General features: G+C 39.0%; 2 protein-coding genes across 2 annotated transcripts; one reads left to right on the top strand and one right to left on the bottom strand.

Annotated features, from left to right (window-relative positions):
- Positions 1-1,041: 1,041 nt before the first annotated feature.
- On the top strand, positions 1,042-6,116 carry LOC116261528 (uncharacterized). The gene is made up of 5 exons (XM_031640330.2): positions 1,042-1,197; positions 1,353-1,564; positions 4,952-5,173; positions 5,372-5,487; positions 5,659-6,116. Exons 1-5 carry the CDS (start codon positions 1,114-1,116, stop codon positions 5,802-5,804), a joined length of 780 nt encoding a protein of 259 aa, XP_031496190.1. The 5' UTR covers positions 1,042-1,113; the 3' UTR covers positions 5,805-6,116.
- A 254-nt stretch (positions 6,117-6,370) lies between these two features.
- On the bottom strand, positions 6,371-12,867 carry LOC116260404 (uncharacterized). The gene is made up of 6 exons (XM_031638729.2): positions 12,578-12,867; positions 12,114-12,366; positions 10,728-10,831; positions 10,078-10,254; positions 7,516-9,446; positions 6,371-6,713 (listed from the first exon to the last, which is right to left on the bottom strand). The coding sequence occupies exons 2-6, from the start codon at positions 12,308-12,310 to the stop codon at positions 6,567-6,569; spliced, it is 2,556 nt and encodes an 851-aa protein (XP_031494589.1). The 5' UTR covers positions 12,311-12,366; positions 12,578-12,867; the 3' UTR covers positions 6,371-6,566.
- Positions 12,868-13,193: the final 326 nt, after the last annotated feature.

The raw sequence follows: 13,193 nt of genomic DNA, 5'->3' as shown, positions 1-13,193 counted from the left end.
GGCCATCCCATTATAACTAAGAACACGAATCTTGCGATTCATTTGGCTCTCACGCTCAATTAAATTACTTATGGAGCAGCCATGGCCCCAGCCAGCCCCTCCTTCCCTCCGCCCCTGGTTCACATCTATGTACCATCAAACGTAAACAGGCCCCCTTTTATGAATAAGCTAAGCATGAAGGAATCTGCATGAACTTGCTCGGACTCGTTCAGGGACAAGCAAGGAGTAGAGGCCGTTCGTCCATTTCATTTTCCTATTCCTGTGTGGTCAAATGAACCACTTTTCTGAATCATTCTTGGCTTTATTTGTCTAGATCATAGAATGGACGGAAAATCATTCAACTTGTTTTAACATGTGGTATCTATGACAGTTGGGAGACAGAATCATGTCCGGGTAACAATTTCCCCTTGTTCTCTAGCAGTCCTTATTTTATTATACTTGTTCAATCACCGAGTTTCATCTTCAAAGTTTCTTAGGAGAAGAAAAGTCTTCACCTCTTAACATAAAACTATCTGGATCCCATAAAAAGCGATAAGCCAGTAAATTTTGTTTATGATAAGTTTTGCTCGTTTAACTAACTGACAATCAGAGGTGGGCAGCAGTCAAAGAAAAATCTCTTAAGAATCCTGAAATGAAACCCTCGGATGAAGTCCTGCTGCCACTTTCAATCCAAATGCACAGTGTTAACTATCCTAAGAAGTGGTGAGAGCTCTCTTTCCTTTCCATGGAAGAAGACCATTTAATAGTCAGTTTTTTACGTCCTTGCTCATGGAAATGAAAAAATAGAGTTAACTGGATGTTGCCAAGCTATGTCCATAGATTAAGGCTAACGGAGATTGGGGCCGAATTCAAATGAATAATGACGTAATGGTATTTGGTTCTTCGTCAACAAAAACTCCAATTGAACTTAAAGATCATTGGACTTCAGATCAATTTGAAAAGAAGCCAAGAGTTTCGATAATCTAAGTAATCTATTCTGCTGGATTCGGATAAGAGCTCCGTTATAATCCGAACCAAATTTGTAACGCACCTTAGTTCTGGACCCTGGTCCATAAAGCAGGCGGGCTATCAGGAGGCTTCCCTCTCCTCTCTCTCTCTCTCTCTCTCTCGCTAATGGCGGAAGGTGCGCAAATTCACCGCTCAGATGCGTCATCTCCAGTACCCGCTCCCTCAAATGAAGATGTGAAACCTTCTTCGGTGCGTATTTCCCAATTAATAGAGTTTTAGGTTTCGAATTTTGCTTGTTATTCTATCTTCTGATTGAAGAATTAGTTAGTTATATATTCTCATATCCACCTGAGTTTTAGTCTTTTGTTTTGCTGTTCAATGATCCATTGGTTTCGATTTCTCAGGTGCCCAAAAATCATGATTTGCCTGCCCTCCAGTACCCCTTGTTCCCAATGATGTACAATCAAACACTTCCGGGATTTTTTCCCTTCCAAAGTCAAGAGCAAAATGATCATGGTGGTGGGATTTATGCAATTGCTACGATGCCGTTTATGTCTCCGTTGCCTGGAGTTCCTCCGCCCGTGGCGCTCATACCTCTCACTTATAGCCTTCCTACGTGAGTTTAATCATTGTTGCTTTGGCAAAGCGGGATTTTGGGTGTTTGGTATTGAATGTTTTGTCATATGCATATTTTTCTTTTTTCGTTTGTCAGATTTGACAGTTATTCTTTTGCAATTGAGGTTTTTCTCGTTCTTTTGTTGTTGTTGTCAATGTAATGCTGGATCATGTCGGCGCGCTAAGAAAATTATTCTTGCGTCGACGATGATGCTTGATTTTAGATTTAGATGAGAACGGCTTTAGATTATTTTTGCTCTGGTGCACGTTTGGTATTTGGGGAATTATGTCGATGCTGTTTTATTTGTCCCCTGAGGTTAAATATCATTTCGAGTTTACAGAATTTTGTCAATTGATGTGGTGTTTCATCAGGTGGATTCGCTAATTTGGAGACTTCTTAACCTCTCTCTTTCTCTCTCTCTCTCTCTTTTTTTTTTGTTGCGCATCCGTTGTTTTTTATAGAGAGTTGGGCGGATGTAGACGTAGGATCGCCAAAACAAAGAATTTCCAGTTTCCAGGATTTACTCATTATTCTACTCGATCATAGTAGCCAGTGGCACGTGACATTAGTGATTGCTGGCATGAGGAAATTTGACTGGTTTATTACCTAGTAATTATATAAGATACAAGGTAACATCCTTTACATGATTTGCATATTGTTGGTTTGTACTTCAGTCTGCAAGCTTTTGCAATGTTGCAGGCGGGTGCATTGAACTAATGTTTTGTGGTCTATAGCATATAACATCCACTATTCTGTTTTCTAAATGACAAACTTCTGTATGCATGAATCAGGCCTTACACTACCATCCGTTTATTTCATATTCTTTTGTTAGTTACAACTGTTTTTATTTTTTGTTTAAGAGTGCAACTTTTTTACTGCTAGAAGAACACTTCATAAAATTTCAGCTTTATATTTAATGAGAGGCATTATTTTTCAAATGCTTAGCAACTGAAACATCATCTTGGACCTTTTTCCACATTCTCTTCACTCTTGTTGTAAGCAAAGGAAAGAGAGAAGGAAAAAGTAAACTTAGAATGGTGGCTATTATTCAGTGTAGAGCCTTTGCTTATGTTGTATGTGTATTGCATGCATGGTGCATGTATAATCGAAGGAGTGATGCAGGAAATCCAGCATAAGGCAGTTTTACTGCCTCGTTAGAAGGACACGAGGACAGCTCCCAGTCTTCTTGTTTCCCCTAGCTCAGGATACTAGATCAGATAATGGTAGGAAGAATGGAATGGACCCAAGAAGATGAAACCAAAGTTCCTGAAATAGATTATTGAAGTGTTGCTAATGTAATAGAATGTGAATGAATTGTGGAAATAGTGTGACAGTATTCTCATAGTTGCACTTGGGAATCCTCAAACTGCGATGTGGCCTTTCCTTTCTCTTCTAATCTTCTTTGAATCATGTTAATGATGTCAATGATCTAGCCAAATCCTCTTGCTCATAATGTGATTGTGGTACTTACTTACATGATCGCATGTTGAAATAAACTGCAGTCATGGTATTTTCTACAATAACAACCAATTTGAAAGCACAACTTAGTGAATTTTTATGCGTCTTTCAAGTTTGTTTGCAGGGTTCATGTTTGTGATGCTAAACTATAGTAAAGCGCTATATGTGCTGCTCAAGTACATATTATTTGCCTTCATACACCTGTATCTGCACATCTGCACATCCACATTTATGATTTATCATCCTAAACATTTTTGTGTTTTCTTTGTAATCACGTCTTTGATGTCGAGGCAATGAAACCTGGGTGCGCCATTTTTGGTCTCGCACCCGCGTTGACACGATGCGGGTGCGCCTCCGATGCGCACCCAAATGGGCCAAACAAGAGTCGCTCAGGTGCGGTCAGCCGCACCCAACTAAAATCATCCTTTTCATACTCGCACCCGACTCGCGTTTGACCCGAGTCGGGTGCGGTCAAAAGCAAGAAAGTCTACTTTGGTCCAATTTTTAGGGTTTTTATCTTTATTTTTAAGTTTTTAACAAAGTCAACCTTTCCCTCTTTGTCCCTTCTTCTTCTTCTTCCCTCTTCCTCGACCTTCATCCCTCTTTGTCCCTTATTCTTCTTCTTCCCTCTTCCTCGACCTTCATCCCTCTTCGTCCCTTCTTCTTCTTCATCCCTCTTCTATACGTCGCCTTGGGTGGAGCCGGCGAAGTCGTCGATTGCAGCCTGTAGGGCAGGGTGACCTCCATTCGAGGTAAGTAGCAATCTCTTTTGCCCACTCTCCCTCTCCCGGGTTTTCTGTTTCGAGAATGGCGTTGCATTTGCATATTTGGAATTTTGGGTTTTCTCGTTTGGTCTGGTTCTCTCTTTTTTCTTTTTCTTTTTTTTCTCATTTTTGGGTTTCCTCGTTTTCTATTGTCAGCGTTTGGTTCTCTGTTGTCAGCGTCTGGTTCAATCCATCTCCCTCTCTCCCACCGCCAGCCGAAGTCGAACAACAGCTTGCCTTCGACTCCTTTGCCGTTTATTCCGACAGTCGGCAACCCAGCCTCACGTTAGTCATTCTATTAGACTATTAGAAAGCATTTTCTGATTTCTGTAGGTCGATCCTTGCGATTTTAGTATATTCTGTATTTTAGTATACACCTGGTTTTATTTTACAAGGAAAATCAGCTTTGTTTTTGTAGACAGGAAATAAATCTCTCGTAAAAACAAGGAACAAACAAGAACAAATTAAAATGTAAAAACGACAGGCAATCTGTAGAGGCAGAAGAAAGGAAAGAAGCAAAGGGGGGAATAAAAGGGTTACGTGGGGAATACAAAAATGGGATTTCCTATATATATGTATATTTTCTTTCGAGCATAAGTTCTTGTATCTTGGTTTTGGATTCTTGGCACTTGGCAGTGTTATTGGTCGGCACACTTGATGATATCGTTGGAAACAATCAAGAAAATCAAGATATTGGTGAAAGTGGAAGTGGAACGCAACTCTGATTGATGATATAATATGTATCGATATATGGACTATGAAGTATGACTGTATGAATTGTGAATCTTTGAACTCAAAATTAGAATATATTTCTTGTTAAATGTTGAATTGATGATTGATAATGATATCATGATTAGCAAATTGCAATTTTCATTTTGTTATTTAATAATCTTTTGGTTTATAGACAATTTTTTGTCATATATATTATATAATAAAATACTCTCGGCGCACCGCAGCACCAAAATTTTTTGAGATGTGCCGCGCCGGCACCCGCACCACGCACTCAGGTGACATAGTGTCGAGATCGGTTGTCTATGGATAAATCCAGATACGCTTCCTTGCATATCTGTTCATATATTTCTTATAGATATATCTGACCATACAGAAGGTACATGTTCTTTAATGATTACATGTCTTCGATGAACTAATCCAAACACTGTTCCAGGAGGCCAGCTCCTACTGACGGGAATAATAATGAGGGTCAGAGACAAGAAGTGCCACAACAACATGCACCAGAGCGGCAAATTGTGGTTAGAAGGTTTCAGATTGGTTTTCAGCTTGACTTGTTACTTATCCTAAAGCTGGCCGCTGTGGTTTTTGTGTTTAGCCAAGATGGATCAAAAGAAAGGCTCTTCTTTCTTCTGCTGTTTGCCTCTATTATTTATCTGTAAGTACAAGGCTATGTTTTTTGTTAGAGGTTGCGTTGGATATGATGCTGATGTTGTTATAGGTGGGATAGTGAATTTGCTCTTTGTTGTTGGAAGTTGCATGTATATGATGCATGTGTTAGTATACTTGGTGGATATTTGGATAATGAATTTGTCGCTCTTTTGTGTATATCTGTTAAATTCTGTGTTATTTTCAGGTATCAAACTGGGGCTCTCACTCCGGTTATTCGTTGGCTTTCACAATGGGTGCAGCAGGCCATAGCACCGCCACAACCCCATGTTAGGCAGAGGAATGAACAAGAACCTGTACCAGGTACCTCCATGCTCGTACGAATGACCATTTGGGAAACTTTGCTGCACTCCATTCTATAGTTCCCTAGATCAAGCATAATATTTGTGAAAGATCTACGTGCACACAGAGATTAACTTTTGAGTAGTCAACTATCATAAACTGTCTGTCTAAAAGCACGTGTACTTTCTGCAGAAGGAAATGCAGGGGCTGAAAATGTGAACCAACCAAATGCTGATGCAGTGAACGGTGGCAACTGGTGGGGAATTGCAAAGGAGATTCAAATGATTGTTGTTGGCTTTGTAACTTCTCTTCTACCTGGTTTTCACAATGTTGATTGAGAGATGGGGGTATTTGATGTAACAATGACATGGCCGACGCAGGCTTACATCGGATGCAAACAATGACATGCAAGCCGTTTCAAAGTTATCAGTTTTTTGGGGAGGCACAGCTGGTTTATAGTTGTCGTCTAATATCCCTCCTCTTTTCCTCTTATTCCTGTATTTTTCCAAACTTTTTTGGGGATGCGGAACTTCAGGTTTCTAGCTCCTTAGCAAAGATAAATGTAATATCTTTTTGGCAAAGTGATGTGTATCTTGGGTAATATATGTTAATAATTGTATCTGGCGATTCTAGGCGAAGTTCTGTTGGCATTTAGCATTGTAACTGGGGGCTATGTTTTGCTTCTAAAACCCAAGAAATTATAGTAAATATGCAAATAAATGAGAACTTTACGGGCAAAGTAACATAATCAGATCAAAAGTGATCAATCGCTACTCAACTAGCTCAAATATCAAATACCACGTAATTGGTTAGGAGTCCCTTTCAGATATAAAATCAAATATGACATCCAGAGGTCTGACATTTTTGGAAACTGAATGGAAGAGAGAGAGAGAGAGAGAGACCATTGCCCAAAGATATATTGCTTCAACTTCTGTGCAATCACATTCAATACTTCGGATGGCAACAATCGTATTAGTTTTCAATTCCCTCTTGGCTGTTTATTCTTATTCAGTTGTTTGATGGAACATTGAAAAAGGAAATATCATCTCCTTCATGCTAGAAAGAATATAATTACAAAAATGTATTCACAGTTGCTACGCCTACATTTCTGACAAGAGATTGCTGATCTTCCTCAGTTCCTTGAGAGCTGTCATGGCTGTTACTTGTCCCTTCCCTCCAAGAATGTTCCTTGATAAGTTCAGTGGCCCAACTTGACTCCTTTCAGGCTGGAATGCTGATTCAATCACCTGCAAAATGATAAGGATTGTTATTCAACTTCCTGAACCAAAATGTTACAAACTAGATAGCATGTCTTTGTAGGACATTGATAATGCAGTCATGGCACTGACTGGGCACCTAGTTCCAGGCTCCAGCAGACTTAGTCAAGAAACCAGGATGAAGCTGCCAAAAGGCAGAGTCCATCTTAGTTAAATGAGACTAGGACTGCATAGCAGAGAACTGGGAATAACGGGAAAAGAAAATGCAGAAAGCCTGCAATTGAAGGTTTTGGAACATCCAACTGGCAGATGATTGGAGCATTTCCAGATACTAAATATCAGAAAGTTCCAAATGGCAGCGGTTGATCATTTGAAGAAAAATGAAAACTAACAAACTTTCAGAAAACAACAAAAAAATGTTCAAGATTGTTTACCGGTTAATCAGGTTGCTGTGGTAAGATTCTAACCAGGCATGGAGCTAATGAAGCTAGGCCTCAGTCAGCAACCCTAAGCTAATGCCAGAGCATAGATTGAATTTAGAAATATGGAAAGTTTAAAACCTGACCATGATAGAGGTTCAGCCTCAGCCAGGAATAGGCTCTTGCCAAATATAGATTAAATCCTTTTGCAGATAAAATGTCAATTTTGCATGTCTACCAGAAAACTTGAAAGCAGACTGAGGATTGAACTTACACACCAGACTGATACAAAAGCACTATGGTGTAAAGCATGCAATCATCCAGTTCTGTATCTAGTTTACCTCAAACAGAACCTGATTCATGTCAGCTTATAGAAATTGTAGAAACTGACAGCTAAAAGATTTAAACATTACCTGAATATTTTCCAGCATCGACTGCCCAAGACTTCGCAAAGTGGCAAGCAAATTCTTGTCTGCACCATCTGTTCCACTGCTAGATGGGTATGAATTTGCACAAGCTTCTGCACTTGAAGAGTCAGAAGAATCTTGAGGGATACTGCTTTCATCTTTCGTTAACCTTGTTGGCTCGATTCCACTTTTATTTGTGCTATCATCAGCATTATTTCGACCGAACCTCCAAAACCATTGAAATTTACCAGACAAAGGCTTGCGCTCCTTGAATGCTGCTTGTTTTTCATTCAGTACGTCACCACAAATTTGAACACCTGCATCAGACTCTATTTTCCTTGGGCTCTCTTCAGTGGAGACGAAACCTGGGAATGGCTGAGAAGTAGATGCAACACATAATTCGTCTGTGTTGCTGGTCCTGATGTCTTCAGTTTCATCAGAAAGAGGTATATCAGTGCTACTCTTGTCAGAATCATTTTCAATATCAGGATTTTGGCCAAGAGAACAGGTGGATGCAGAGAAGACCGGAGAGTCCTCACCAGTCAAAATTCTGTCCTGACATATATCATCATCCAGACAAGAAAAGTTCCTCTTTGCATCATCTCCTTCAATCTCCCCTGAATCCTTCTGAACTTCTGAATCTATTCCTGAAGCTTGAACAGAATTATCCTGCACATTAATTTCTTCCATGTTTCTATTGGATCCAACCTCCTCAGCTAGTTCATCCAACAATCTCCTTCTTACAGGCCCATGAGGTCTCCTTTTATCCTTTCTTAAATTTGTTGGAGAGGGATCTGACTCTGCTCTTACCAAATTGGTTTGTGGTTTTCCAAGCCCTTCATTTTCGGCTGATAGTCGATTACTTGCATCTCCTTTTTGATGATCTGGCTTCTGCAATACTGAAATCCTCCATTTCTCTTCCCAATAACTCTCACGCACAGGACTGATGGGGACACTAGGAGAACCAGAGAGCTTGAGTGGCGAGCTAAGGCTTTGAGTTCTTCCAGTTGATGATCTGCTCCTTTCATGAAAAACAGGTGAAGGAGATTGCAAGACACGTGTTTCAAGTGCAAGGACCTGCAAAGATCTTGCCTTGTCAATCAGTTTCTGTACGTCTACATTCTCTGGAAAGTTCAACAGTCTCTGAAGACAGGAGGTGGCATTCTCAGTTGCCAACAAGGAAGATCGCACTTGAAGCATCATTGAAACAGCCATCCCAGAAATAAATGCTCCTCGATCAGAACTAGCAATTTTAAATCCAGAATCATCATCAACACTGGAATCAATGGGTCTGTTAAGTGATTCAAATATAGCATCCCAGACAACCAAGAGGTTCTCAAGCAAAAATTCTCTACCAAATAGCACACGCAACCATCGCAAGGCAAAGTATTGAGGCTCAACACCAAGCTCCACAAGGTGAGAATGTAATGAAGAATCAACAATTGATAACAAACTGTACAATGAAGAAGACATTTCAATAACTGGAGGCAACCCTGTCAAAGATCTAATGGAGGGTGAAGTAGAAAAGAAGTCTGCCATGGTTACCACACCACCTGCACCACTCATCAAAGCATCGAACATGCAATAAGCATCATGTTCCAGAAATCTCTCTGACAAAAGAATACCAAGTTCCCCTTCTGCACCATATGCATCACTTGCCATTATAATGGTTCTCACATCTGGATCCAGCTCGTCAAGACTGCTTAGCTTTCCAAGGCTTCCGGAAAGACTATCACCATCCCTATTCCGCAGTGCCTGGTTTGTAAAAAGATGAGAACCGCTGGCTGAAAACTCATTCTGTTCCATGTTACTCTCAGTGAAAGACATACCATCAAACCTGTCATTGAAATGGTTCTCATGGAGCTTTCTTACTTGACATAGATGTTGCACATCAACATGAAGTACATACAGTAATGGTGCTAAAAGTTCATGCATCCCTGTTATTAGGATCACCAGAAAAAGATACTTGTGGTTACTACGGGTGCATGTATCCACATAGGTTTAAGATATATGGAGAAGAAAAGATATACATCATTCCCTAGAAAAAAGAGAAGGCTCTCTCCATGATTCTGTCAAGTGATAGACATGTGTTGCCAATTGATTTAAAGTTCAAATGTGCTTTCTACACTTTTTTAAAAGAAAAAAAAAAAGCAAATGGCATGATTCCGTTACAAGAAGGGACAACTATGGAATCAATTTTTAAATGAACATACAGAAAAACAAAAAAGAAAGAGAATATAATGTATCATCAACATAGCGAAGGATATAGAATCAAATCCTGCTTTTGTATTGAAAATGTAGCATCCACAACCAACATTAATGACAGACGAGAAAAAGAAAGAAAGGGCAAAAAGAAGTATAGGAAATGCTTGAAAATCAAGATCAATAAGTACAAGTAAAGGAGTATATAGCCAAGCTTCTCTTCTTCAAGATCAAATGAATACAATCAGAGGAGTAAAAAATCCAAGGTACTACCTGACCATTCATCATTAGCAAAGGAAGATCAGGAAATACAAGAAGCTAAAAAAAACTATTGTCACGTCAGATTAAAATATGCAAAGACCTTGCCTTGTTTATAACCAGTTTCTGGGTATTTAAGGCACCAAAGCAGCAATATTCGTCGCAGCATTGCTTGACAAGCTGAAGTCTGAAAATAACTGCCATGTTCTGGATACAATCTTGACAAATCCTGATCTAACATTTTCTCCAGCTCAGCATTACGGAAAAAGCGGCCCCACATACTATCTGTTTGATGAGAGGAAGCATAAGAATGGGGTTCTTGCAAGATTAGGAAGACATCCCAAATCAAAAGCACAAATATGCATAGAGTAGAAATTAAAAAAGGGCGAAGGATAGAAATTTATTGTGGATTAGAAACAAAAAGCATTGTAAAGTTCATTTCGCAGCAAAGAACTAATGTTCAGTCCTCATTGAGAAGACCCAGCTTCACTTGAGAAGCGTGCTCATTCAGTAAAATGAGTGTTAACCAAGCTAATTGATGTGATCTTGGCTGGATGAGCGTTTATGCAAGAAGCACAAATGGATAGCTGTAATTTTTAACAGCTGGAATAAATTATAAAGGAACTCATTATCAGCTTAATGGTTATGGAATACACCATCAACCTTACAAGAACAGTGACCTGAGAATCAACCTGAATTTCTGACAAGTTCCATTAAAATACTGTTCATATATTCATACATGAGAACCAACTACATACCTGGATTTTGTGATAATGGATTATCCATGACAAGGTTTGGCTCTTCAAACTCATTCTTGGCAACATAGGGATCAACCAGAAGGTGTCTTCTCACGTCCGCATACCTGACAAGGCACATAAGCAAATTCAGTTAAAGAACAGAAGCAGCTTAATGAAACAAAATGCACAAGAGAAATGAATAACGAAGAAACATCCATCGAAAAGAACATCAGCAAATCCAAATAAATAATCATAGTTATTGCAACAAAAAATCTTATATTTCTCTCGGTATGATAGAAAAACATCAAGTTTATGGACGCATATTCTACATTGTTAGACATGTAAGGTGAAAACTGAAAATAACAAATAAGTAAACAAACCCACGAGTTCTTCCTTCAAACTGCCTCTACAGAAAAAGAACACGTAATTGAGAAACTTCTTCAAAGAGGGAAAGAGATCAAAAGAAAAAAAAAGGTAAATAGCAATAGTAATGCATCACTGGAAGAAAGAAAATAAAATTGAAACATACACCACCTACGGGAGCATATCTAAGTTTCATCATTAACCAATTTTAAGATCTATTGACGGTGAATATTGTTGAAAATACCTAACATTTGCAACCATCAATTATGTAATCCAATTTTGAAAGAAAGACACAGAATTTACAGTGCACGTTCTCACACATCCTGAAAATTATAGATTGCAAAGTCATTAAAGAAGAACAAGGAGAAAACAGTTTTAAAGAAAGAAGAAACAAACGTCATTTTTATGTAGAAGCAACTCTCACTTTGAAAAAAGGAGGAAATGCTGAATTTCCTCTCCTCCAGAACCAAAATTGCAGCAGTTAACATTAAAGTTTAATAAAGACCAACCTTTTATCGTACAGCCTACTTCTTAAGAGCTCCAGAATCCACACAATGAGAAAAAACGTAATTTCTACCCCCTATCAAGTGAACTTTCAAAGCCTCTCCTAAAACGAAAAAACTATTCAAAGCTACCATGTTAAATGCATAACAAAATTCACTTTTAAACAAACAAATCATTATAAACCATTTCTGCATCACAAATTCAGCTTTTTCAAAGAAAAAACCAACTCTTTCCCACAAACAATGGAGTCGTGCTTCTAATAGAACAAGGAAATTATGAAAGTACGTCATTCATCAAAGAGGTCCGTATAATCCCGTCTTCAAATAGAAGGTGCCGAGCTTTACACCCAAGTTCGTCACCTAAAAATGCATTACCCTTAGAAGAAATATAAAAAGATTCCAAATGGGAAGACATTCACATCATCCAAAGGAAGAACATTATCGCCAGAAGGGAAACCCAACTCGCGAATTTCCTTCTATTCATGAAAAGTCATACAAAGGAGAACAAATGAGAAGAAATGAAATGTTATCCATGGATTACCTCCTCCGACAATCCGCAGCCACTCGTCGAAGATCGTCAATTGAGGAAGAAATGGATGGTAAAACGCCGAGATTTATACGCCACTGGACACCTCTGAGATTGCAGAACCGCGCTGTAGGAGACGACCCATCAGCTGAATTGGGGCGTGAGGGAGACGACGATCCTGAATCCTTCAACTCCTTCTGGACTACAGACATCTCCCTCTCTCCAAGAAGCAGATTCCGGCAAACCAATTGCTCAAGTTAACCAAAATCTAACAGCAAACAGAAAAAACGATGTACCGAGCTCAACAACTCTATGAATGAATGACCTTACAAGAAATCTCTCTCTCTCTCTCTCTCTCTCAATCTATCTCTCCCCTCTCTCTCTCTCTCCCCCCTCTCTCTCTCTCTCCAAGAAGCAGATTCCGGCAAACCAATTGCTCAAATTAACCAAAATAACAGCAAACAGCAAAAACGATGTACCCAGCTCAACAACTCTATGAATGAATCATCTTGCAAGAAATCTCTCTCTCTCTCTCTCTCTCTCTCTAGCGTGTAATGCTTGGGAACGGCTGCTCAAAATGGAGACGCCACCCTCATATTAAAGAGGAAAGTCAATTACCTACTTTGATTTTACTTTCCATTTTTTCAGTTTTCATTTTTTTTTTCATTAATTTGTTTCTGTTATGTGCAGTCACCTAAATCTCAATTTTCAATCTGAGTCTACGTTTTTTTACTTTGTCTCGGGAACACAATTCGATTTGGGTTTATCATTTGCACTTTTCTTTTCATTGACAAAAACATTCTTGTGTTTGACAAAAAAGATTATAGATCTTCCAGTTTGGTTGCCATCTTTTTCTATTCCAAAGAAAGTTGATATGGTCAACATGCATCCAAAAAGCTTATCCTCAGGACATGTTTGTCATTTCTGCAATACTGGCTCCAAAACATCCGTCAAGCGAATTCTTTGTGCGTTTTACTTTCTTAGTCCAAAAATGAATTAGAACATCTTCTTCAATTTGAGAACATGCAGTCAGTCTCTTGGGTTGGATTATTTGGTAAAAAAGATATTATATGAATTTTGGTATATAAGGGTGTC

Source organism: Nymphaea colorata, chromosome 9 (assembly GCF_008831285.2).
Source record: "Nymphaea colorata isolate Beijing-Zhang1983 chromosome 9, ASM883128v2, whole genome shotgun sequence".
Classification (NCBI taxonomy): Eukaryota; Viridiplantae; Streptophyta; class Magnoliopsida; order Nymphaeales; family Nymphaeaceae; genus Nymphaea; species Nymphaea colorata.
Note: the sequence above shows the minus strand (reverse complement) of the source record. Positions and strands in the feature narration are given on the sequence as shown.

What these genes read in the sequence shown, in the direction of transcription:
- LOC116261528 (XM_031640330.2), top strand. Translation starts at nt 1,114, where the DNA reads ATGGCGGAAGGTGCGCAAATTCACCGCTCAGATGCGTCATCTCCAGTA. An exon ending in CTCACTTATAGCCTTCCTAC is followed by an intron (nt 1,565 to 4,951) that starts GTGAGTTTAATC and finishes ACACTGTTCCAG; the next exon opens with GAGGCCAGCTCCTACTGACG. An exon ending in TTTGCCTCTATTATTTATCT is followed by an intron (nt 5,174 to 5,371) that starts GTAAGTACAAGG and finishes TGTTATTTTCAG; the next exon opens with GTATCAAACTGGGGCTCTCA.
- LOC116260404 (XM_031638729.2), bottom strand. Translation starts at nt 12,310, where the DNA reads ATGTCTGTAGTCCAGAAGGAGTTGAAGGATTCAGGATCGTCGTCTCCC. An exon ending in TCCATTATCACAAAATCCAG is followed by an intron (nt 10,255 to 10,727) that starts GTATGTAGTTGG and finishes CTCATCAAACAG; the next exon opens with ATAGTATGTGGGGCCGCTTT. An exon ending in AGAAACTGGTTATAAACAAG is followed by an intron (nt 9,447 to 10,077) that starts GCAAGGTCTTTG and finishes TCCTAATAACAG; the next exon opens with GGATGCATGAACTTTTAGCA.